The 27,226-nt window shown below is 41.5% G+C and overlaps 1 protein-coding gene across 2 annotated transcripts; it reads right to left on the bottom strand.

The window, feature by feature from the left end:
* Positions 1 to 20,882: 20,882 nt before the first annotated feature.
* On the bottom strand, positions 20,883 to 26,658 carry LOC137731585 (kinesin-like protein KIN-8B). 2 transcript variants are annotated; one of them, XM_068470739.2, is made up of 14 exons: positions 26,209 to 26,658; positions 26,039 to 26,110; positions 25,821 to 25,937; positions 25,578 to 25,666; positions 25,135 to 25,279; positions 24,944 to 25,039; positions 24,631 to 24,722; positions 23,946 to 24,194; positions 23,708 to 23,858; positions 23,224 to 23,286; positions 22,905 to 23,141; positions 22,441 to 22,545; positions 22,210 to 22,323; positions 20,883 to 21,866 (listed from the first exon to the last, which is right to left on the bottom strand). In XM_068470739.2, the coding sequence occupies exons 1-14, from the start codon at positions 26,254 to 26,256 to the stop codon at positions 21,351 to 21,353; spliced, it is 2,094 nt and encodes a 697-aa protein (XP_068326840.2). In that variant the 5' UTR covers positions 26,257 to 26,658; the 3' UTR covers positions 20,883 to 21,350. The 2 variants fall into 2 exon arrangements, with proteins under 2 accessions (XP_068326840.2, XP_088544140.1); XM_088688014.1 differs by having other exon boundaries at positions 26,039 to 26,114; positions 26,210 to 26,399.
* Positions 26,659 to 27,226: the final 568 nt, after the last annotated feature.

Raw genomic sequence — 27,226 nt, 5'->3', positions numbered from 1 at the left:
CCTATCCAAAAACTCCCGTCTTTGCATACATTCAGTAAAACTACCTGCCAAGTTAACCTCACAGAGACCCTAACACTACAACATGCTTACATGCGGGGAACAAGATAACGAACAAAGAACGATAAGGTTAGAGAAGGGGTAAAAACTAATTACTAATAACCATATAGTCATGTTGATTCATGTAAACCAAGCCATATGGCAGTATGTCATTGGTTAGTCAATTGGATTGAGTTAGTTAGGATGAAGTTGTTAGAAAGGGTAATTGAGTCATTGTGTAATGAGATATTAGCTAGTATAAATAGCTGATGTAGCAGTCATTTGGGATTGGATTGTTTTCTCTTTTACTCTTCGAAATATACAGAGCTCTCTTCTCCTCTTTCTCTTTGTTCTTTCTGCCATTGTTCTATACTCTCAGGGTATCACAGCTTCATAGGTTAATATGGTATCATCGCCGGCGAAGGTTTATTGCCGTTTCCGATCCTAAGGGTTTCTTCCGCTACTCTGATGCAGATTCTTGGTGGTTCATTCAAGGGTTTCTTCCGCTAATCTGGTGTGGATTCTTAGTAATTCATTTGAGGTTCCTGAAGTTTACAATGGTGTTCGAAGGATTGATCGTGCGTCTTGTTTGAAGAGTTGATTTGTATCAGGTGAGATTGTTCGTGTTTCTTCATCTGGGTTTTCTTGAATGTTGATTTCGTTCTGTAACATAATGGCGTTTGAGATTCTGTCATGATTCTCGTGAATTGGGGATTCTGTTATGTTTTCTCCTGAATTAGTGAATGAATTCTGGTGTATGGGTTGTGAGATTGTTCGTTAATTGAAGTGTTGATTGTGATATTGTGAATTGGTAAAATAGTTGCAAGAAAGTGTCAATCTTTCTTGATTTGTCTAGAGTGTCATTCTCTAGAATCAATCTTTTAATCATACAGTTGTCTTGATCTGTGGAAGTGTCAATCTTTCATTCATGGATGCGTCTTCGTTTAAAGTTGAAGGTGTTTTGGGAATGCTTACTATTAAGCTTAGGGATGATAATTTTGCTAAATGAGCATTTCAGTTTCAGTCGGTGCTAAGGGGGTATAAGTTGTTTAGTCACTTTGATGGTACAACTCCTTGTCCATCAAAATTTGTTGTTGATTCAGATAATGGGGTTATAAGAGAGGTCACAGTTGCATATACTGAATGGGAAACTATTGATATGGCGTTATTGAGTTTATTGCTTGCCACTCTTACTGATGAGGCTATGGAATATGTGATTGGGTGTCGAACTGCGTATAAGGCTTGGATTAATCTTGTTGATCGATATGCCACTGTGTCTAAATCCATAATCAATCATTTGAAAACTGAATTACACACAATTCAAAAAGGGTCTAATACAATTGATAGATATTTGTTGAGGCTCAAGCATATTAGAGAACAACTCAGTGCTGCAGGTGAATCTATTTCAGATAATGACGTTATGATTGCTGGTCTTGCTGGTTTACCTAAGGAGTATGGTGTTATTCGTACTGTTATATTGGCCAGGGAGTTTACACTCACTTTGAAGGAGTTCAGAGCACTGTTACTCGGTACTGAGAGGGAAATTGAGGGTGAAATGAATACAATTACTCAGAATCTGTCTGCTTTGTATGTTCAAGAGTCAAGTTCTGGTTCAAACACTGGTTCTAGTTCAAACACTAGGTCTAACTCTTCTGCATCATCTTCAAATTCTCACAGTCATGCTCATATTCCAGCTATCACTGCTGGTACCATTACTGTTGTACCTTATGATTCACAATCATCCCTACCACCACCACCTCAAGTTCAACAGCCATATTATTCTCCACAACCTCAATTTCAGCAGCCATATTATTTCCCACCACCACTTTCGTTTCCAAGTGATTCCTATGGATATGGTTTCTCTGCAAATTCTAGTGGTCCACATGCATTTAGATCACAGTCCTCAAATGCACAATCAGGATCTTTTGGGAATAACTACAGAGGTAATAACAACTACAGAGGTGGAAACAATTACAGAAATAATAATGGCTTTAGAGGAAAAGGGCATAACTCAGGAAATTCGGGGGGATCAAGACAACTTGGGAATGGCAATAATAACTGGTCAAGCATTGTTGATACTAAAACTACAGTAGTGATTGAATGTCAGATCTGCAATAAAAGAGGACACACTGCAGTTAACTGTTTTCACAGGAATACAAATATACCAATCACATGTATTGCAGTGGAGTGTCAAATATGTGGGAAGAAAGGTCACTCAGCTTTGGATTGCTATCAAAGGGGAAACTATGCCTATCAAGGACATCCTCCACCTCCATCACTGTCTGCAATGAATGCACAACAGTCTACACAATTTATTCCTCAAGATACTTGGATTGTTGATTCTGGTGCGTCACATCATATAACTTCTGATATTAGTGCTCTTTCTCAAGTAACACCTTTTGAGGGATCTGAGAAGATAACAATTGGGAATGGTACAGGTCTACCAATTAAAAATATTGGTTCAACCACGCTTCAGACTCCTACACATTCTCTGGTTCTTAATAAAGTTTTACATGTGCCTAATATTCCTAGGAGTTTACTCTCTGTGAAACAATTATGTGCAGATAACAAAAGTTGGTTTATCTGTGATGACTCTGAATTTTTTGTGCAGGACAAGAAGACAAGGGAGATAGTGTACCAGGGAAAGAGTAGGCCTGAGGAATTGTTCCAGATCCCTGTGGTCACAAGTGTAAAGGGTTCTCAATACATAACAAAGTATCCAGCAGCTTATTTGGGCAAAGCAGTGAAGAATAATGTCTGGCATCAAAGATTAGGGCATCCAGCTCAAGATGTGATGACTACAATGTTGAAACAATCAAATATTCTAGTTCAAACAGATGATAATCATAATACTTGTATCTCTTGTATTCAAGGCAAGATATCTAGGCTTCCATTTCCTATTAGAACTGATAGGTGTACATCTCCTTTTCAGAAAGTGCATACTAATATCTGGGGTCCATCACCTGTAAGATCTATAGAGGGCTATAGGTATTATGTAACATTTGTTGACGAATATACAAGATTTGTTTGGATATTCCCTATGAGCAATAAATCTGATGTGTTTACACTTTTTGTTAAGTTCAACAAGTTTGTCCTGAATCAATTTGGAACTACAATTAAGTCATTGCAAACAGATGGGGGAGGTGAATATACAAGCAAGAGTTTTACTTCTTTTCTTGCTGACAAAGGTATCTTGCAACTAATCTCTTGTCCATATACTCCTCAACAGAATGGAGTTGCAGAAAGGAAACATAGACATATCTTGGAAACTGCAATCACTCTTCTCAATGCTTCTGGTTTACCTTCTGTGTTATGGTATTTTGCTTGTGCTCATTCAGTTCGGTTAATCAATAACATGCCTTGCAAAAGCTTGTCTTTCAATTCTCCATACTTGGCTTTATATAAGAAGGTACCTGATATCCAATCTCTTAAGATTTTTGGTTCTGTTGTATTTCCTTGGTTGAGACCATACAATCTTAACAAATTACAACCACGATCGGTGATGTGTGCATTTTTGGGCTATTCCCAGGGTACAAAGGAGTGATTTGTTATAACTTGCAAACCAAGAAGTTTATCATTTCCAGACATGTCTATTTTGATGAATCTCTATTCCCTGCCAAAATGGTTCAACACACAAGTCCTGCAAGATTGTATAGCCATGAGGAACAGGAACAACCGAGGACTGTACCTGTTATTGTTTCTATACCAGTGTCTCATATACAGAGAAATACAAATCATGCAGGCTCTCAAAGCTCTTTATCTCAATTGGGTACAGAACTATTCTCTCCAAATACTAATCCATCAGAAGACCATGTATCACCAAAGTCAGAGAATCAGGGGTCTGGAACATCTCATGCTCATTCCTCTTCACCAAACACTACTCTTTTGCTTCCTGTCATTGATCCTGCACAACTTCAGGTAGTTATTCCTTTTACCTCATCTCAAAATAATAATAATTCAGTCATCATAGTGTAAACACGGAAAATTCCTGAAACAAGAAACAAGAATACGTGTACAAAATATATTTTGTGTTTAATGATTTTGGGGTTACAATCTCTTTGTAATTTGATCATCTGATTCTATCTTCGTAGGGTGTAGGTTTGTGGATGAGCTGTTGATCCAAAGGGCCGTCGGGGGTTGATCTAGGGATGAACAGTTGATGAATGGATCTTCAAGGGGCGTTGGGCTTGATCTTGAAGAATGGGTGTATAGGTTTGTTTGAGATTGTTGATCCAAAGGACCGTTGGGGCTTGATCTTAGGATGAACGGATGATGAACGATGAACACTTTCTTCAAGGGGCCGTCGGGGCTTGATCTTGAGTCAGTGGAAGTTCTTCAAGGGCCGTTGGGGCTTGACCTTAGGATGAACGGATGATGAACGATGAACACTTTCTTTAAGGGGCCGTCGGGGCTTGATCTTGAGTCAGTGGAAGTTCTTCAAGGGCCGTTGGGGCTTGACCTTGAAGGAAGATTTGACGAAGAACGAAAAGTGCTTTCTTGATCCTTCGGGATTTGCTTGAGAGCTTTAGAGTTTCAAGGCTTCAAGGTTTTGGTGTGATGTAAATTCCCTTCCTTTTTTTTCCCCAAAATGAATACCTCGGCTTCCTATTTATAGAATTCCAAAACTTGATTTTTGGACTTAAATAATCAGATGAAATAAATCATTTCTACCAGGTATTGACACGTGTCCTATTTGATGACTTTTCCAATTTATTTCGATTTTTCGTTGAGTCACACGCTACATGTAAAATTTATGTGACACGTGAGCGTTGAAATTTTAATTATTGGTCAACATTTATTTCACCGAAATTTCGATGTCTACAAATGCCCCTACTTCAAGGCGCGTCGTAGACATGTGCTTGTCACGTGTAGAAGATGCGTTTTGAAGTCCCTTAATGTAGATGTCAACCCAAGGGCCGTCGGGGCTTGATCTTGAATTGGGCTGGAAATTTCTTCAAGGGCCATCGAGGCTTGATCTTGAGTTCGACTGGAAGATTTTCTGGTTTCCTCCAATCGTTGATTTTCCACAGGCTTAATCTTGAACTGGGCTGGAGGATTCTTTTGGTTTCCTCCAATCGTTGATTTTCCTTTGTGCTACTCTTGAACTGGGCAGCAGGATTCTTTTGGTCTCCCCCAAAGGTCTGAGCTTACTCTTTTTTTCTGTTTCTTTGTTCAATCTCTCCAATTCGTATTGAAGAGGGTTAGAGGATAGCTCAGCATATGCAGTTGTTGCTTGTCTCCACATGCTTTAATGTATCATTTTCACTTGCCTTACTTGCTCCCCTTTGCAGAAGTGGTCCATTCTCTGGAAGTGTATCAACCGTTGAAGATGACTACTCGAGAGCAACGCTAGGTAAGCAACCAGGGAATAGATTCCAGGCAGTCGGTTCCAGATCGGAAGACTGACTCCAAGTGCCGGCTGATTGCTTCTTTCACTTTGCCATGCGAGTAAGAACAAGGACAAAGAAAAAAACAAGGAAAGAGCATGATATGAGATACCTTTGCTTTTGAAGAAGCAGCGAATGAATCAGCACATATATTTGTTGTGCTTGTCTCCACATGCTTCGATGTATCATTTTCACTTGCCTTACTTGCTCCCTTTGCAGAAGTGGTATTTCCTTATGCAGGTTTAGCATCTTCTCTTGTAGTATTTGTCCTCTAATGCAGGAGTGGAATGCAAACCTTGCATTTGAATAGACCATCACTTCTTGGTGGCAGCGCAAGTTTGAGTAGAGGTTCCGACATATTGCTTTCTCTGTCCTTGTCTTGGCAGGTGAGAACAAGGGCAAAGGAAAAGACAGGGAAAAAGCATGATATGAGATACCTTTCCTTTCGCCCTTGATGATATGAGATACTTTTGCTTTTGAACAAGCAGCGAATGAATCAGCACATATATTTGTTGTGCTTGTCTCCACATGCTTCGATCTACCGTTTCCTCTTGCCTCATCTGTACTCCAGGCATCTGGTGTCTTCTTTGGGGAAGAAGAAAATATTGAGTATTTCGAGAGGCTTTCCTGGGAGTGCGCCCTCAGAGGTGAGGAAGAGTTGGGCATTTTTTTTTTTGCAGGTCTGTCTTGCCATAAAAGATGAAGGTCGACATATATAGGGATAGCAAGTGGTGGTACTGTTCTTTTACCATTGTCGACAAAAGTTTTGATCCAGCAAATCAGAGTGATGACTCTTCGATTTCTGAACGAACGCCTCTTCGATTTCTGAAGAAACGCCTCTTCGATTTCTGAAGAAACGCCTCTTCGATTTCTGAACGGCAAGGAGTAGTGCGGATGCGGCTCTGTCATATATCTTTTGACAAAGTTGCACGAGTTTTCTGAAAAGCAGAGAAAGCGTCGCCGAACTTCACGCTTGTCGGCAAAAGTGTGTAGTTGCGATGATGACCTCCACGTGTTTTCAACTTTGTCAGAGATCTTTTGACAAAGTTGAATGCATTTTCTGAAAAGCCGAGAGAGCGTCACCGAACTTTACGCAGGAAATTCCGGTTTTTTGAATCGGTGGTCGTGTCGCCTTGGCTTTTTATAGAGGTATCGATCACCTCTAACATGCACACTTTGAAGATTGCCCATTCTTGTAAATCGTCTCCGGCCCTTTGAGATTTAACTCCATCCACCCTTCTCTTTGAACACCTTTGAAAAATGGCTAACCCATCTAACCTTTGCTTAGATTTGAGTCTCAGCAGCGATCCGGTTGCGCCGCGTCAGGCTAAGGTATGGTGCCCGTCTTTCTTATCTTCTAATGGTCCTCTTACAGGTGAAGACTCCATGATGACGGATGCAACAACAGCTACGATAGTAGCTAGGAACTTCCTCACTCCTAAAGATAGTAGGCTGCTTTCAGGACGGTCCGATGAGTTGGCCGTTCAAGAGTCCCTAGCTCTCAGCGTTTAGTGTGCGGGCTCTGTGTCCAACATGGGCCAACGCCTACTTGCTCGCTCCCGTCAAGTTGAATCGTTGATGGCAGAGGTGGAAAATCTCAAGCAAGAGATCAAACAGCTTAAGTACGAGAATAGAAGTTTGCACGTGCTTGCAAATAACTATTCGACGGGCATGAAGAGGAAGCTTGATGAGCTGCAAGAATCTGAAGGTCGGATTCAAAGTGACCGTCAAAGGTTTGCGGCTTATCTCCAGAGGCACCTTTTTCCTGGGTCATCCAGCGTTCCACCAAGTATTGAGGCCTCGAATGATCTATCTTCGATGCCTCCTGCTTCGATGCCTCCCGCTCTGATGCCTCCCGCTCCTAGAGTTTTGCTAAGTAATGGGGCTTCACGTGAACATCCTTTGTGAAAGCTCCATCTTTTTTTTTTTTTTTTTTTTTTTTTTTTGTACGCACTTGTAATTTCTCGGAGATCAATGGACATGCTTTATTTTATTCAGTGTATTGTGCTAAATATAGATAAAACATATATATCATCAAGATGTTTTTTTTTTTTTTTTTTTTCACTTGATGCCGTCCATCATCATTCCTTTTTATTTTATTTTATTATTATTATTTTTTTTTCTTTTCTTTGCTTTCGGTGGTGCTGATCCATCAAGATTCCACCTTTTCTTCTTCTTTCCAGACTGGCGTGTCCTTTTTTATTATTATTATTATTATTATTATTTTGTTTTTTTTTTTTTTTTTACCTTCATCATTGCTTCCCAACATCATCATTGCTTCCTTTTTTCTTTTTTCTTTTAACTTGCTAATAGTAGCATGCATCATCTTTTTTTTTTTTTTCTTTCTGTATAATTGCTCTCGGTGCGGCTGGCACCATCAATACTTTTCTTCTTTATTATTATTTTGTTTATTTATTTATTTTATTTTATTATTATTATTATTATTATTATTTTATTTATTTATTTTTTTTTATATATATATGGTGCTCTGCAAGGCTAGGTTTGTGGGTGAAAACCCAGGCCGAGTTCGAGAGAAGACGGAGGAGGAAGGGGTGTCCGTGCTCGGAGGTAGTGCAAAGCGTCGAGCTTCACGATCGGCTAGTCGTTTGACAACGGTCGTTGAAGTTCTTCTCCAATTCAAATGCAGCAGCAAAGGCAAGAAGATGGATGAGGTCTTTGGGTGTAAGTTGACAAACTTTGGTTTTGTTGATCACATTCAGAGGCAGCAGCCATGGCAGAGGTCGATAATCGAAGGGAGAAGGCCGCGCTGCTCAACCTTAGAGAGAGACAAACTGCCCATACAGCAGCATGAAGATCTTACTGGGGTAGATGGGCAGAATGGAGAGCATGGACGAAGAACGAAGATAGCTTGAGTCGAGCTTGGAGGTAGTTAGTGGATGCTGTTGCTGGCATGTGCATTGAAGCCACCGAGAGCTCCAGCCATTGCAGACCTAGTAAGGTTCTTGAGCATGTTAAGTTCACAGAGGGACGCCACGTTGGTTTTCAACACCTTCTGCACCAATCTGGCCTTGTCTTCCTCTGCCGGGTAAGGCCACTTGGAATGCGATTGCCACCAAGATTTTAAGACAGAAGTTGTGTCGCCTGGCAGTTTCCCCGCTCTTCTCTTGCGCAGAATTTCCTCTCTAATGTCGACAATTTTTTCCTTGTAACCCTGTTTCAGTTCATTCCTTTTCGAGACGGCTCGATCCAGCCACTCGTTCACTCGCTTCAACTGCGAAAGAACAGCTGCAATGGAGCCACAGTCTATTGGCAGTTTACCGCCATCAGCAGCGCACTCTCCAAACACACGAAAACCGGCATCCAGCGCCTTCTCAACAAACTGCAGAAACCACATTTGCATCTCGGATTGCAGATGAGTGGCAAGCTCGACTGTGTCTTTCATTCCGTGACCCTTCGTCCACGTCCCAACGCGAGCATTGGACTGCGGTGAAGAGGAAGGGGACGGTGGACTCGAGTTTCCGGAAGCTGGGGATTGAGAAGCTGAGCATCGGAGACGTTCAGAGGCTGCAGTGGGGAGCAGCTTTTTCCAGACGTCTTGGCCTTTGCTGCGTTTAGCGACCTGAACGACGTCGTCGGTGCAGTGCTCGAGGATTCCCGCGGCTTCTTTGATGTCGGCTAAGCGTAGCATAGATTCTTCCTTGGAGTCTGAGGTTTTGTCGAGGACACGAGTCGCGTTGCTGAGCCGTCCCTGCATGACGAGCCAACGAGGTGACTCCGGCATGGCTAAGACACCAACGGCGAGAAAAATGGAAGGGATTGCTCCGACTCCGAGCATGAGGCGCCACCCCAAATGTTTTGGGAGCTTGGAGAAGGCATAGTTGGTGGTACAAGCTTGGATCTTTGGATGGAGATACTTCTTGCATGAGCATTGATCCCATGATTAGAGAAGCAATGGAAACAGGTCCTACTGCAAGATCCTTTGAGCTTCCAAGCACAGCGTACAGCAAAAGAAGAACGAAGCTTGAATAGAGACCCACAATTGGAGGTAGATTCGCAAGCTTAGCATAACTGATTCCCTGAGGAATGGCTAAACTGGCAATAGTGACACCAGAAATGATGTCTGATTTGAGGAGCTTGAAGCTGTAATTAGGGCCCCACTCAAGGATTGGAAAGACATACTGCGCTCCAAGGATCCATTTTTTCTTTGGTGGCTGACCTTTGAATTGGTAGAGAGGGTCATCTGGAAAGAAGGTTTCTTTGAGCCTGGCCAGCAGCTTCCGAAAAGTGCCTCTGTAAGGTGGTGGAACCACCTTGTGCACCTCCATCTCCATTGGGCTTTCCATGCAGTGGTGCTGGTGCTGCTGCTGCTGCATGTCCATGGCGGGCTGCTGTTGCATGTCCATGGTGGGCTTGGATTTGGGCTGCTCCTTTTTGTGGACTTCAACTTCTGTTTCTTTGAGTTGGCATGGGTCTTAAGTGTAGGCAAACCCACTTTAACATGTATAATTTTTTTTTTTTTTTTTGGATAGAGAATATATATATTTTTTTTCTAATACATAATAACATATGTATTATTATATATATATATATATATATATTTTGTAATAAAATTGACTTTCTTTAATGAAACATTTATTTATTTATTTTGATGTGACTGTACTTGAAGTTTTGAAGTTTCAAGTTGTCCACGTACTCTTCAAAAGAAGGGATCAAGTCATAACGTAGTTCAAATGAGTGATGGTTTTTTTTTTTTTTTTTTTTTTTTTGATGATGATTTTGCCGTACACAGTTTATGCTCTTGCGGGCCAGGAGCGTGGTGCGTTTGCTTTAGGGGTAGTAGCGCTTCAAAAATCTGCCGTTGATGGGGCCGATCTTCAACCCGTCTTCTGCCATGATTAAGTAGGCGCCATTGGTGTAGATCTCTTGTATTACGTAGGGTCCATCCCACTTTGATGTGAACTTGCTTTTTGTCTTATGAGTTGTAATGATAGGCCTACGCAATGCCAGCACGAGATCTCCGGCTTGGAAAGACCTTGGGCGAACTTTCTTGTTGAATGCCTTGGATAACCGTGCTTGGTAGCATTCCAAGTGTTGTTGAGCTTCGAGCCTTCTCTCATCCAGCGCTTCCAACTCCTGAAGGCGCAACTTTGCATTTTCTTCATCAGTCAAGCCTTCTTGTATAGCCATCCTTAGTGAGGGAATTTGACTTTCGAGCGGTAGAACAGCTTCTACGCCATATACGAGAGAATAAGGTGTAGCTTGGGTAGGAGTCCTATGCGTAGTCCTATATGCCCAAAGTGCTTCACTTATTCTTTCATGCCAGTCTCTCTTTGTTCGGCCGATTACCTTTTTCAGGAAGTTGCACAGCGTCTTGTTGAATGTTTCCGCAAGGCCGTTGGCCGGAGCATGATACATGGAAGACTTGTGCTGCTTGAACTTGGAGAATTGCTTTCCGTTGTCAGTGATAATGTAGCGAGGCACCCCATATCGGTGGATGATATGCTCCTTGATGAAACAAACAACAGTTTCCTTTTTTACTTCCTTTAAAGGTATGGCTTCAGCCTACTTGGAGAAGTAATCTGTTGCAGCTAGGATGTAAGCTTCCCCTGCAGATGACTTTGGTGTAATTGGTCCTACAACGTCCAATCCCCATGCGTCGAACGGCCATGAAGCAACTGTAGGGTGTAATGGTTCAGGCGGTTGATGTATGAAGTTTGCGTGGAATTGTCAGGCTTGGCACCTTTTGGCGTGTTCCAGGCAGTCCTTCACCATGCTCGGCCAGTAGTAACCCATTCTTTTAAGCCGGAAATGTAGCTTTGGTCCAGACTGATGTGCCCCACACACACCTGAATGTGCTTCTTCCATGGCTTGATTAACTTCTTCCTCACCTAGGCATCTCAGGAGTACTCCTTCAAAAGAGCGTCGGTAGAGTGTTCCTTTGTAGTAAAGGAAGCGAGGTGCTCATCGACGTATTTCGGAACGGTGTCTAAGATCATCTGGAAGCTTTCCGTGCTCTAAGTAGTCGATCATCTGGAAATACTGAGATGACATTTGTATCATCTAGTGACATTTCATTAACGAGCGGAATCACCCATCTTTGGCAAATTGGCACGTCTGCAACTTCATCTTTTCTTAGTGTCATACTTGAGGTTAGATTGGCGAGAGCGTCTGCCATTTGATTTTCCTTTCTTGGCACATGTTCTAGTGTCACAGCTTCGAACTTTTGTAGCAGTTGGGTCGCTAGCCGGAAGTATGGGACGAGATCATCTTTCCTCACCTCATATTCAGTTAAGAGTTGATTGATTATGAGCTTGGAATCGCCATATACCTCAAGAGCTGTGATTTCCATGTTGATCGCCATTTGGAGCCCGATGATCAATGCTTGGTACTCAGCAACATTGTTGGAGCATAGCTCATTCAGTTGGAAGGAGTAAGGTAGTATTTGCCTTTGTGGCGACATGAATACTACTCCTGCCCCCGCTCCGTCTGCTCGTGCGGATCCGTCGAAGAACATCGTCCATGTCGAGAAGATGTCGATGTAGAACACCTCCTCGTCAGGCAAGTCGTCTGAGATTTTCCAATCAGCCGGGATTGGATGATCGGCAAGGAAGTCTGCTAGCGCTTGTCCCTTGACAGCTTTAGCTGGGACGTAGATGATCTCATATTGATTAAGAAGCAAAGCCCATTTAGCGAGTCGCCCTGTCAAGACTGGCTTAGTCATAACGTATTTGACAGGGTCGGCTTTAGCAACCAAGTGGATGGTGTAAGCATGCATGTAATGTCTGAGTTTCTGAATGGCAAACACCAAAGCGATGCACATCTTTTCTATTGGGGAATAGTTCAACTCAGCGCCGGTGAGAGTTCGACTGAAGTAGTAAAGTGCTCCTTCTTTTTGGGATTCATTCTCTTGCGCCAGGAGTGCTCCGATTGAACTTTCCTGAGCAGCAATATACAATATGAGTGGTTTCCCGGGCACAGGTGCCCCCAGGACAGGTGGACTTGACAAATATTTCTTTATGCTTTCAAAAGCATTATGGCATGCTTTGTCCCATACGAATGGAACATCTTTCTTCATAAGGTGACTAAACAGTTGACAACGCCCTGCGAGGTTGGAGATGAAGCGTCTAATGAAGGCTAGCCGTCCTTGTAGACTTTTCAGCTCGTGCAAGTTTCTTGGCTCGGGCATGCTTTGAATGACCTTGATCTTTGATTGGTCTACTTCAATACCACGGTGCTTGACGATGAAGCCGAGGAATTTTCCAGAGGTGACGCCAAACGCACACTTTAACGGGTTCATCTTGAGGTTGTATTTTCGCAGCCTTTCGAACACTATTCGCAGATCCTTCAAGTGGTCTGATCTTTTCTTCGTCTTGACCACCACATCATCTACGTAACATTCTACGTTTTTGTGTAGCATGTCATTGAAGATTTTCTGCATTGCGCGTTGATACGTAGCTCCAGCGTTCTTTAGACCAAAGGGCATCACCTTGTAGCAGTAGATACCTTTTGGAGTACGAAAGGCTGTTAGTTCCTCGTCTTCGAGGGCCATGCGAATTTGATTGTACCCAGAAGAGCCATCCATGAATGATAATGCCTCATGGCTAGTGGTTGCATCCACCATGATTTCAATGATTGGCAAGGGGAAGTCATCCTTTGGGCAATCATCGTTGAGGTCCCGGAAGTCTACGCAAACACGTATTTGTCCTGATTTCTTAAGGACAATGACGATGTTGGAGATCCACTTGGGGTATTGCACTTCTCGAATAAAGCCTGCTTCGATTAGCTTGTCGATCTCGACCTCGATTTGTGGGATAAGCTCAGATCGATAGCGTCTTTGAGTTTGCTTTATCGGTCGTGTTCCAGGCCTGACCGCAAGATGATGAACAGCAATGATAAGGTCCAGGCCGGGCATTTCTTTGTAGGTCCAGGCAAAGACGTCTTTGTACTCTAACAACAGCTGATAATACTCCTCTATCTCATCTGTACTTAATAATGCACTTACGAAGATAGGTTTTGGTTCCTTGCTTGTACCTAAGTTGAGTTCCTTGAGATCATCGATCGTGGCTTGCCCCCCATCTTCGAGCTGTGGTGGTGCAGCAGTGACATCTTCCTCGGGGATTTCGTCTTCTTTACCTTCTTGAACCGTGATGTGGAAAACATCTTGGATCTCCTCTTCAGTGCTGTCTTCTCGAGCTTGTTGGCATAAGGATTGTCTGGTGTTCTGAGAGAAGCGTTCCTCGCAATCTTCATAGGAAGGCGTTCCTCGCAGTCTTCTGGGAAGAGGTCGCACATTGTGATGGGGATGGACGATCTTTGTGTCGAAATTTCATTATCTCCAACACTTTCACATTGTTCTGGAGGTTGACAGGAGCTGTTTTGCCCCCTTTTTGACTGATAAATTTGTGGACAAGATGGTTGCTGCTTGTCCAATTTCTTCGAAGCGATCTTCGAAATGCATTCCTCACAATTTTCATAGCAAGGAGCCTTGATCAAGGAATTGAAGACATCTTCGAGGAAGAAAAGATCCCGCATGAACGATCTTTGTGTTGTAATTTCATCATCCTCAACATTTTCATGTAGCTTTGAAGGTTGACGGTGGCTGCTTTGCCCCCTTTCCGATTGGTGAACTTGTGGACAAGACATATGTTTCTCGTGCAGTTTCTTCGGAGTGACATGAATCCATCCTTCATCTTCACTTGACTTGACTGACATGGTTTTGGAGCATGCCCCCAGCGGTTGAGGTGAAGACTTTGAGTCGAAAGAGCCAGAAGTGACATCTTTCTTAGGGATTTCATCTTCAGTGCCGTTCTCTTGGGTTTGTTGGCATGAAGATTTGCCAGTGTGGACGATGATGCGCCTCCTTACCTTCAGTGGTCCTTTTGTGTCAACCTCTAGGATTGCTTGGCGCTTCATCCTTGAAGGAATCAAGCTTCGAACGTCGTCATTTTCTCCTAACCCATCGAGCTTTTCTCCCTTTGGTGTTGTCTTCCTCTTTCCAAAAGGCTTCTCATTATCTTCAAATCTTTCTGAAGCTGATCGTCGCAGATGAGAGATAACTGTGTTGCTTTGTTTCTTAAGTTTTAACAACCTTTAAAAAACAGAGCTTTGGGATGTCGGCGCATTAAGCCTCTTGAAGATAGAGGTTCGGTCTTGACCACCAATGCGATTAAGCACTGAAGTTCTGGAGCTTGAATGGCTCATCCTATCGAAGACCGACGTCCGAGGGGAGGGTTTAGGCTCTTCTTGGTCTTGTTCAATGCTCACGCTAACGTATTGAGTGCTAGTGTTTTTCGCTTTGTTTGAAATCATCACAGGTGCATTTGGTGTGAAACCAAGTTCGGCTTTGTTGTTGTCAACTCCGTAACCATGCTCCTTCAACTTCTTTTGAGTTTTGGTGAGGTTACGTTCTTCGTCATTGACAGTGTTTGAAACCTTCTTTCCAGCCACCGCAGAAGAAGCGAAGTCGTACCCGGCCTTTGACATGAGTTTGTAGGCGTTAGGGTCGAAACCTTCCTCGGTCCTCTTGGTTGGAAGAAAGCTTGATTCCACCTTCTTTGGTAGAGCTTTTATGAAGCCTTGTGGTAGTCTTGCGGCCTTAGCACCCCCTAGCTGTGTTAGAGGCAAAACTGCATTCGTCTTGAGCAACTTCACATTATCCGTGTGCCACTGTGTGTCGGCTTTTCTAGTTTCGAATGGAGATTGACCATTCTTTCTTCTTGACATTGGGATATACCGAAATATGGGTGTGTTCGGTCCTTCTGACGGCATCCTACTCCCTTTGGTTGTTGCAGGTTTAGCAAACTCGTCATCGTCTTTGCTTGAAGATGGCACGGCCTGCTCTTTTTGCTTTTTAGGCATGGCTTACCACTCCTACTTTTTAAGTGCTGCTTTGCCCGTGGATTTGATCTCTTCCGGAAGGGCTTCGGGTACCATCTCTTCATCCATGTAGAACTTGGCGTCTGCAAAGTGTGATTCGGCTTCGGTGAATGGCTTGGTATCACCTTGGATCACCTTCACTCCTTCTCGGTAAAATTTTAGGCATTGGTGAAGGGTGGACGGCACTACCCCATTTGTGTGGATTCAAGGTCTTCCTAAGAGCAAGCTGTAGGAAGTTCTTGCATCAATCACGTGGAATATCGTGCTTGATTTGAGCTCACCCATGGTCATCTCTACTCGGAATATGCCCATCGCCCTTTGTCCTCCTTGGTTAAAACCCTGGATCAGCAGACGGCTCAGGGATAGTTCATTCACCTTGATGCTGATTATGGTCATTATTGATTTTGGTATGATGTTTATGGCCGACCCACCATCCATAAGCATGCGGTTGACTTTGTATTCCCTTATGTACCCGGAGACAAAGAGATGACGGTTGTGAGGCTTTGATCCCAACAGTAGGTCTTCGTCAGTGAAGTTAATTACGTCATGGGTGGCACAACATGTGGCACATTCATGTGGCTGAAGCTTCGAGCCTTCGTCGTTACTTTCTTGCACTTCGTGGTCGTCGGGACCTGCCAAGACTGCTGCTAGTGCTCTTCGCATCATTTTTGGCAATGGTAGCGCTTCCTCGATGCTAAAGTGTGTTGGCAGACCTTCTCTAGGTGTAAGGGCCTTTTCTACCTCAGTGGCGATAGCTTTGCCTTTTGAGGGCTTTTCTATTTCTACTTCAACCATGTGACAGGCCACAGTAGTGCACTGTTGGAAAAAGTCATTCGGGAAGTATTTATGCAAGGACACGGGAATGCGTGGCTCCTGCTCCATAGGTTCCCTAGCATATGTTGTTTTATTATGCTTTATGTTTCTTTTAGGCTTCGCACTGTTGCGGCCGTGGTGATTTCTTCTTTGTTCCACATTTGGTTGTATGACTCGTGGTCTTGGTTTCCTTGTCTTTTTGTAGGTTACCAATATCCATCCTTCTTCATCATCAATATGTGCATCTTGGTCGCTTCTCTCCAGTGATGGTTGTGTAGGAGGTGCCGTGCAACTTGAGCATTCACGAGAATGGTCAGGTGTTGTTTGGAGAGGCACAGGATTAAACGATCCAAACGCAATTGTAGTGGTATGCGTTGCGGCCGTGTCCTCAAGGTCGAGCTCAATTTGCCTTTGTTGTGCTAGCTTCATGATGAGTTCTTTAAGAACGAAGCACTTGCCAACAGGATGGCTCACAATACGATGGTACTTGCAGTACCTAGGATCGTTTGTGCGATTCATTTCTTCAGGACGCTTGCATTCGGGTAGCTCAATCACCTTTTTTTCCAGCAAATCATCTAGCATGGCAGCCATGTCAGAGTCAGGAAAAGGGTACGTTTTCTGTTCCAACTCTCTCAAGGTGCTCTTGTATCTGTCTTGGGTGCGAGAAGGCTCACTTGTCTTTATCTCCTTTGCTTTCTTCTTGGAGGAGATCTTGATGGGCGCTGAGGAGGTTTTGATGGGGGTAGTGTTGACGGTGAAAGCTTCCTTAGCGGGCTTCTTCCTGGTCTTGTCTACATTTGGGGCGAATACTTTATCCTTATTGAAGTTAGTAATCGGCTCCTTTTTCCCGTGATTAACGATACTCAGCTCCATGTCGTGGGAACGAGTTGCTAGCTCTTCGAATGTTCTTGGTTTTATGCCTTGGAGGATGTAATGTAACCCCTAGTGCATGCCTTGAACGCACATCTCAATGGCAGAGGTTTCAGAAAGCCGATCTTTGCAATCCAGACTTAAGGAGCGTCATCTATTTATGTAGTCGACGACAAGTTCATCTCTCCACTGTTTCGTACTGGTCAGCTCTAGCATGCTTACAGTACGACGAGTGCTGTAGAAACGGTTGAGGAATTCCCTTTCTACCTGGTCCCAACTGTTGATAGACTCAGGTTCGAGGTCAGTGTACCAGTCAAAAGCATTACTTTTCAGCGAACGCACGAACTGTTTGACGAGGTAGTCTCCCTCTGTCCCAGCATTGTTGCAAGTTTCAATGAAATGGGCGACATGTTGCTTCGGGTTGCCTTTTCCATCGAACTGCATGAATTTTGGGGGCTGATAACCCCTTGGCATCTTCAAAGCATCAATCTTCTTGGAGTAAGGCTTTGAGTACAGTACGGAGTCATGCGAGCTTCCTTCGTACTGTGTCTAGATAGTGCTTGCGATCATCTCCTGTAGCTGCTGGATAGAGAGAGATCCCATGGATGCCGTTGCTTGGTCTAGCTTCGGCTTCTCTTCAACTTTCTCCGCTGGTGGCTCTTCTTATTTGTCGACTTCTTTCTTTAATAGGCCAACATTTGGGTCGACTTTCACGTCGGGCAGCGCATCTAGTTGGTTGACAAGTGTGGCAATCTGCAAGTCTTTCTCTTCCACAGTCCGTGTGAGCTTTGCGATTGCTTCATTCATCTGAGCTAGCTGCTCCTCGATTGAAGTTGCTCCAGTGGTCATGACTTGCATGGTTGTACTGCCGTTCGAATCAGCGTCGGAGAGTAGGGACTCTGAGTATTTCCTTGGGCTTTCCCCCCTTGATGCCTTTAGCGAGGCTAGTGTGATCACAGGCTCGTACCTCAGGTGCTCTTGTTCCTTTGACAGAGTTAATGCAGGGGCGGAAGCCGCGGCAAAAAGATCTCTTGCCTTACTTCGGGTTATGATGCCCGAAATATCACCACTTGCGGCGATGATGTTCTTGTTCTTTGCTTTGATCGCAGGAACAGCTTGATCCTTTCTTGATGCCATTTGCGTTTTTCGATGATTTGAGGATAAAGATGAGAGGTAGAGATATCCCACCAGGCGTGCCAAATTTGTAAACACGGAAAATTCCTGAAACAAGAAACAAGAATACGTGTACAAAATATATTTTGTGTTTAATGATTTTGGGGTTACAATCTCTTTGTAATTTGATCCTCTGATTCTATCTTCGTAGGGTGTAGGTTTGTGGATGAGCTGTTGATCCAAAGGGCCATCGGGGGTTGATCTAGGGATGAACAGTTGATGAATGGATCTTCAAGGGGCGTTGGGCTTGATCTTGAAGAATGGGTGTATAGGTTTGTTTGAGATTGTTGATTCAAAGGGCCGTTGGGGCTTGATCTTAAGATGAACGGATGATGAACGATGAACACTTTCTTCAAGGGGCCGTCGGGGTTTGATCTTGAGTCAGTGGAAGTTCTTCAAGGGCCGTTGAGGCTTGACCTTGAAGGAAGATTTGACGAAGAACGAAAAGTGCTTTCTTGATCCTTCGGGATTTGCTTGAGAGCTTTAGAGTTTCAAGGCTTCAAGGTTTTGGTGTGATGTAAATTCCCTTCCTTGCTTTTTCCCAAAATGAATGTCTCGGCTTCCTATTTATAGAATTCCAAAACTTGATTTTTGGATTTAAATAATCAGATGAAATAAATCATTTCTACCAGGTATTGACACGTGTCCTATTTGATGACTTTTCCAATTTATTTCGATTTTTCGTTGAGTCACACGCTACATGTAAAATTTATGTGACACGTGAGCGTTGAAATTTTAATTATTGGTCAACATTCATTTCACCGAAATTTCGATGTCTACACACAGATATTGATCAAAATTGTATCCAAACCAAGTTAAAAACCGGTACCATTACTAGGAAGAGTTATGTGGGATGTCTTGCCTCTCTACCTCAGTTGCATTCTTTACATCTTGATGATTTCTCTACTGTTGATTTCTCTACCAACTTCAGTGCACATGTGTCTGGGGGTTTTTCATTCTTGCTGACATCACAAACTGTGAAGAACCTAGGACATTTAAAGCTGCTTCATTGGAACCAGAATGGCAAATTGCTATGCAAGAGGAATTCAATGCATTGAAAACTCAAGGCACTTAAATACTTGTTCCACCACCATCAAATCGGTCTGTTATTGGAAGTAAGTGGGTGTATAAGGTCAAGAAAAATCCAGATGGTAGCATATCTAAGTTCAAAGCTCGGTTGGTAGCACAGGGCTATACTCAGGAGCAAGGCTTGGATTACTCAGAGACGTTCAGTCTAGTGGTTAGACATACAACTGTCAGACTCATCTTAGCTTTAGCTACTTAGTTCAGTTGCCAATTACGACAACTCGATATCAAAAATGCCTTTCTTCATGGAGACTTGGACGAGGATGTCTATATGAAACAACCACAAGGGTTAGTGGATGCTACATGTCCGGGTCATGTTTGCAAGTTGGTCAAATCCCTTTATGGGTTAAAACAGGCTCCTCGAGCTTGGAACTCGAAGTTCACAAACTATCTTCCAGCTGTTGGATTTCAATCATCTCTCTCCAATTCTAGTCTTTTTGTCAAAGTTGATGATGGAGACACAATCCTTCTCTTGTTGTATGTTGATGACATAATTCTCACTGGCTCAAACTCAGTTAAAATACAATCTGTCATTGATGATCTTGCTGGTGTATTTGATCAAAGATATGGGGAGATTAACATATTTTTTGGGGTTGCATATACAGTATAGAGATGATGGTTCTTTGTTTATATCACAAGCTAAATATGCCAAAGATGTGTTACAAAAGGCAGGAATGGATACCTGCAAATCTACGTCAACACCATCTAAGCCTCATACTCAAATTCTTGCTGGTGAAGGAACATTGTTATCAGATCCTAGTCACTGTAGAAGCATAGTTGGGGCTCTTCAATACCTTACCTTTATGAGACCTGATATAGCCCATTCAGTGAACATGGTTTGTCAATTCATAGCTCAACCAACTAATTTACACATGTTTTTGGTCAAAAGAATCTTACGATATATACAAGGTACTATTTTCTATGGCTTACAATATACAAAAAGCAAGGAATTCAATATCACTGTCTATTTTGACTCAGATTGGGCAGCAGATATCAACACCAGAATATCAATTACAGGTTTTGTTGTCTATCTTGGGAACAATCCAGTTTCTTGGCAGTCTAAAAAGCAATCCACAGTCTCTCGAAGCTATATAGAGGCAAAATATAAGGCATTAGCTCACTGTGCAGCTGATGTTTTTTGGATTCGTTCAGTGTTTAAGGATATTCATCAATCCATATCAGTCCCACCATCCTTATACTATGATAACCTCTCCGTATTGGCTTTAAGTACAAATCTGGTTTTCCACTCCAAGATCAAACACCTTGACACGGATTATCACTTTGTGCGTGAAAAGGTTCAAAAAAGAGATCTTATGGTTCACTATATTCCAACAGATGATCAGGTAGCCGATGTCTTTACAAAGGGATTGCATAGTCCAAATTTTCAAAAACATTGCAAATCACTTGGCTTGGGAGTTGGTTCTACAGCAAACTTAGCTTCCGTAGCTCAGCTTAGTTTGTGGGGGGAGTAATAACCATATAGTTATGTTGATTCATGTAAACCATGTGGGGGGAGTAATAACCATATAGTTATGTTGATTCATGTAAACCAAGCCATATGGCAGTATGTCATTGGTTAGTCAATTGGATTGAGTTAGTTAGGATGAAGTTGTTAGAATGGGCAATTGAGTCATTGTGTAATGAGATATTAGCTAGTATAAATAGCTGATGTAGCAGTCATTTGGGATTGGATTGTATTCTCTTTTACTATTCGAAATATACAAAGCTCTCTTCTCCTCTTTCTCTTTGTTCTTTCTGCCATTGTTCTATACTCTCAGGGTATCATAGCTTCATAGGTTAATAATTACAACAACACTACCGAAGATTACAAGGGAGGCCTGTGCATCAGGGTTATCTGGAACCAAAAGAAATTGGCCTTGTACAGAATGTGGGATAAATCTAAGCAGTTGAATGGGTTATACGCGTACCTTGAATTGTACCACTGTGGCCTACATATAAATCTACTTGGCTGCTACTCGTTACATCAGGAGGACCGCTGTACAGATGTAGCCTCAAAACTAGCACTCCACCACTACAATCATTGCAAATACCTTGTTCTGCTTGGTAAAATCAACACTGAAAGAAGACACTGGTATACAGATCTTACCATCTTCTGAAGCTTGAGTTCTCTGTCACTGGATATGATTTTCACAAATCTTGAGGATGTTTATCGATAGTTCCAAACCACGGACTTGACCTTCCACCAACCCAGTGCTCACTACTTGTCCTCATACTCATACAGGCTGAAGGAGACTGATCATGTGACAGTAAGTAATACGAACTGTGGTGTTCCTCTCTGCAAAAAGACTGAGTCAAGTCCAAATGCCCCCGGGGCAATGATCTCGGACCCAACTCTTGAGAGTGCTGAAAGGTGGAAGACGATCTAGAATACAAATGCCCCATGCCACGACAAGGACCTAAAGAAGCATATTTTCCGGAATCCAAATCTGGTGATTGCTCCCTACCAGAAAGCCCCAGAAGGGGTGTCGTTGTAGAGTCTTCTTCTATTGTTATTCCCTTCTTAGCTGCAAGGTCCATGATCTGTCTCTCATCAAGTCCTAACCCCATAAGCAAGTCCCACATGTTTCGCAGTGTTTCCCGTTGGTTGTTAATCACTTGATCCCTCATTGCCATTTCAAACTGAAGCTCAGTATTTGCCATTCCCTATATTAATCGAAGTAAAATTGTTACGCCAAACAGAAAGTTTACCACAACTATGCAAAAATAAGAAATTGAGCTGTAGAATATATTAAATATGGTACTACGATGCAACTCATAGCAGTTAGCAGTATACTAATGCAACTCTAAGAATATCTTAAGAAAACTTGTGTCATAGGCATTAGATAAGCATTTTTCTTGAGAGAACATAAAATGCACGCCAATGATCTTGCTCAAGTTTTTTTTTTGGTCAATAGTTTTAAATAAATGCATATTCAACTCAAAACAGTCATTTCCTAATTTATTTTGTCCAGTATATGTATATTCAGTCTGGGTTTAATCAACTCACCAAGAGCCTGTATTGACTAAGAATACGCAAGTACGTTTTATTTCCATTGTTACTAATGACCTCCTCAATCATATTTTGAAGATTGCATCGATGCTTCTCATTTGCTTCGATTTCCTACAAAAAGTAGAGTTGACAACTCGGCAATAAAATCAAAAGCTGATAAAAGTTGTTTCTTTTTTTTTTTTTTTTTTTTTTTTTTTTTTGTGGGTTTGATTACAGCTGAGATATTACCATATGGTAATTAACACCAGCTTCATCATTGTCCCGGATGTTATCCAGAATAACTTGTCGCCTCGTTCTCATGGCCTCTAAAATTTCACAATCGTTTCCAATAGCCTGTAACACAGTAAAGGTACTCCAGAATTAGTTTATATTATCAGAAAAAATTTCTCAAACATTTTCAATAATCATTTATCATATTCCGCTCCCCAATAAAGTAAATAAATGCAAGAAAGTTAACATTACTTCATCTCCAGATCTAGTTGAAGCTACAAAACCTCTTTACAAAACAAGAAAAGTGGGAACGAAAAGAAATTATAGTCTATAACAAAGTCGTTTCTCGGGAATGTCATGGCTTTTATTTGGAGCCAAAAATCTGAACTAATTTAATTGAGATGAATTGTGGGTACTACAAGACAATGTGCAGAATACAAACTGTTTTCAATAAAGCTGCATTGTATGCAGGACCTTCTAACCTGTTGTTTTGCTATAGCATCATCAAGATGTTGGAGTTCAATCCGGTTACGAAGGTTGGTTTCCTCAAGCTCAAATGATGCCTTCTGTAAGTTTATCCTTTCCTGAACATTTTCACTGGTTTCATGGCTCAAAATATTCAGCCACGAAAGTTCATTGTCTGCAGCCTTTTCAACAGGTTTGACACTTAGCTGTGATTCCTTTTCAGCTAGTTCTTTTCTCAATTGACAAACCTCAATCTGCAGTCCGAAATAGGTCATCTTCCAAGAAAATAAAAGTTGTAAATAAAATCTTATAGATGAAACCAATTAAACCACTTACCTGAAGACTGTCAATCATTTGTTGGTAGTCTGATACATGGGTATCAATAGTGCCAATGTTTTTCTGTGAAGTAAACATGATCGTTCTTAGAATTTCAGTGCATATATAGAAGTACAAGTCTATCCAGCGACACACGAGTACAAGAAAAGAAATTTTCTGCAAATCTGACAAATTCGTGCATAGAAGAAACCCATATGAAAGACAAAATTGGTAGTTCAACAAAGGCAATATGCAGCATAGATAAATCACTCATCAAAGAACCACATGCTAGTATGAAACATAAGTGGGAAGTTAAACCACAATCCCAATTTTAAAATTCTTAATTTCTTAATAGCGTACTACAATTGAGATCATGACGGATTAGTAGATTAATCAATCTCAGAATGAAAACTGAATATTAATTTCTTCAATGTCGAAATGGACTACTACATAATCATGTTTTGATGATCCAAATTGAATGCCTTCATGCATATTTGGCTCTCACCTGGATGTGTGTCTTTATCTCCTTTGCCCGATCAGCATATTTCAAGGTATTCACAGTGTGATGATATTGACTGTCCAAAGGGGATACAGTAGCAACCATGATAGTTTGAGAATTGCCACTCAAACCATCTTTGAGTATTCGTGTCAATTTGCTGCAAAACTAATAACATTAACTAAAGTAGCAGGAAGCTAACTACAGCAGCAGGAAGGACTTCAGGATAAAAATTATAATCATATACCTATTACGGTAAGGAACATAAGCAAGACCCTTCTTTTGCTGTTTCCCAAGTGCATTTATGCAGCTTGCTAAAGCAAGAAGTGAACGGTTAATATTTGCTCCATCCCTTAACTTTTGGCCTCCACTGTTTGTTTCCGAAGCTCGTTCGCTACCAGCAAGATCCACAAGTGCAAGTTTTCCTCGCATTACTTGATTACGATACTTGTTTCTCTGTTTCCTTTTTACTTTTAATTCCAGCACTGCATGTGATCTGGTAAACAGGATTTAGGCAAATGAAACGAATAATACGCAAGTATTGTAACTTCTGTGATCTGCATTCAATTGTAAAATATTCTCACCTTTTAAAAATAAACTCCATACAGAATTTTTCTATTAGATGTAGTACATTTTAATAGTTGAATTGTGATTTTCTGTTTGAAACGAATAATACGCAAGTATAACCAAGACACCTGACAACAGAAGAATTCACAGAACCTATTGAACAGGCACCTAAACCTAATAAAGCTATACAGTTGTTGGTATATAAGGTATGGTAGAATCTGTAAAAGAAGGTTTAGGCAAATGAAATTGGAAAAGAAGTGGTTTCTATGTACAGCCTATTGTCCTAAGCATGATTAAAAGTTTAAAACTCAAGTGGACAACAACGATAATGATATGTCCACAGCACACAAATGAATTCAACCTACCGAGAAGATGTTGCATTAGCCTCTGTGCCTTCAGTTTTCCGTCGGCTATTCCCCAAGTTTAAGAGTTCAAGAATCTTATCTGCTGATTGTACCTGAATAAGTAAGACATGTCACAAAGGATGAGTAAGAACCCTTCTCAAAGTACATAATTGGATCGTCCAATTCAAGAATCACCTTCATATTAGTGCTAAAAAGATACTCAAAAGAACTAACAAATTACTTTTAACAAAATGGAAAAATAAAAATACGGAAAGAGATTTACAATTATTCACAGATAGTCAAACCAGATGCAAATAGATGGCTGAATGTCAACCTTGATACACCTCAGCCCAGCAACAATTACTCCTTGCTCTGGGTCCTCTCTGAGTTCCAAATGGCCAGATGACTTTTCAAGCAAATCATAGATGACCTAAATATTGTGGAAATAAAATTTGAAACAATTTTTTCAAAAAGAACACAGGCACTGTTAATGAATTTAATTTCTTAATAAATTGCATGCCCCACCTCATTGTAGACTTCAAGATATGAACAGGTAACTTCAAATTCAGCAGAGTTCTTGTCCTTCTTTATTAGATCAAAAATTGTATGCAGACTAAGAACCATAAGTCCTGGATCATCTTGTGTCCCAACCATCGTATAAGTTTTACCACTGAAAAAGTAAAGTGACAAAGTTCAAGACATTCTGGAGAATACTAAGTAATGGACAATGCAAATTATGAATGGTGAGATCATACAGTGAAAATAAAGCATGACGACTTTACTTATACAGTTCTTTTTAATTTGCAATCTATACATTGACCTCAGAACTGAAATACATACTCCAAGGACTACGGTTTAGTGAGGGCGAACGACTGAGTTGCATAAATGAAAATTGCAAGCAAAACCTTGAGACCTTGAGAGGTGAAAAAATAAAAAATAAAAAAAACAAGAATATATCGGTTTAGTACCTCCCGGTAGAACCATATGCAAACACAGTTGCATTGAGGCCGTGAACAACCCCAGATATCACGGAAGATATACATTTTGTGTAGACATCCTGGATATATTCAAACATTGTCAAGACATATACTTTAAATACAAGCAACCAAAAAAATATAAGAAACTACACCGAATCAAGTGTTTCAAGCAGATACATACATCATAACAAATCATGAGGAATAAAAAAGCGTAAGATTCGGTATTCGATGTACCAAATTAGAAGAAACCGGATCGAACACATGATCAAAAGAATACTTTTTTTCCTTTGTCCGGTTCTGTATTCGTTCAAGGTAGTCCTTTGACAGATCAGGATCTAACACAAGCACCTCCTACAAGTAAAATTTCAAATTCCGAATAATATCATTCAGATTCCACAAATTCACATAAAATTCAAATCAAAGTATCCAAAAGTTCTAACGCCAGCCCAAACCTTATTGTCAACTACGCGAACAATGTCGCGACCGCGCTCTCGCAGCCTAAACGGCCTGCATTTCACAGCAACCTGCAGCAGTGCGAGCTCTCAATCAGTTACCTGAAGGCTGAAACAAGGCAATGCAATTTCTGTGATGCTATGAAATCTACCCAGCAGCAAATACTAACCGTGAGTGTTGTAGTTTTCTTCGTCCCCGGAGCTCTAATGGTAGGCATGTTTGATCAACATCGGTTCATCTTCCGCCACCACCACCACCAAAACCCTAAACCCTAACAGTTGGAGCAGGTCAACGCAGCTGAATTTCTGAGTGTTCGTTTTCCACAATTCAAAAAATCAAAAAAATTCATTAAGCCTTTGAAATCGCATTTGCCCCGGATTCCTTCAAAATTCCTCTACATTTCAAGAAACGACATTTTCTTCGGAAATCGAAGCACGAATCGAAGAGCGAGAAGACGTGGGATGAACGACTCAAAGGCTCGTTTCGGCAGTCGAGAGGGCAGGAGAGAGAAAATGACAAAATCTCTGTCAGATGAGACGGGAAATGATTCGTTGCTCTCCGCGTATCTTAGTAATGTAACGTATTGTATGTAATAAATGGGACCGGCTGGTTACTGGTCAGAGCAATTAACGCGGGTAAATGAGATGAGACTTGAGGGGAGACTGGTGTTAAACAGCCCTAATTATGGGTGGGCTGTTTGGTCTAAAACTTTTTAAGGTTTGGTTCAGTATGGTTTTGAAGTCAAAATCGAAATGAAATCAAACTGTTTGGTTTGATTCGGTACGATTTCAAACGGTTTCAGTTTGATTTCTAAGAAAAAATTGTACATTTAAAAATATAAACCTATCTACGTATAAGACGGTCTCATTTTTTTACACAATACATTAATTAATGAACACATGTTAACAATCAGTACATTGTGTGAGGATATTTTGATAATCTATTTCCGTCTAAAATTAGGACAATATATGCAAGAAACAAACCTGCAGCAACAATATATGCAGCAAACAAATATGTAGGGGTGGTTCGGTATGAGATCCCAAATTGAAAATGGGATCCTGAATTCCGAACAGAAAATTTTCAGGATAGGAATTTGAAGACCAATCCTAAACCAAAATTTCGGTATTCCTAATTTTCAGGATTTTCAAAATATTTTCGGTATTTCGGGATGGTTTGGTATTCCAGCC

Source organism: Pyrus communis, chromosome 16 (genome assembly GCF_041283825.1).
Source record: "Pyrus communis isolate YQ-2024b chromosome 16, ASM4128382v1, whole genome shotgun sequence".
NCBI classification, from domain to species: Eukaryota; Viridiplantae; Streptophyta; class Magnoliopsida; order Rosales; family Rosaceae; genus Pyrus; species Pyrus communis.
This window is presented reverse-complemented; position numbering and strand designations above follow the sequence as displayed.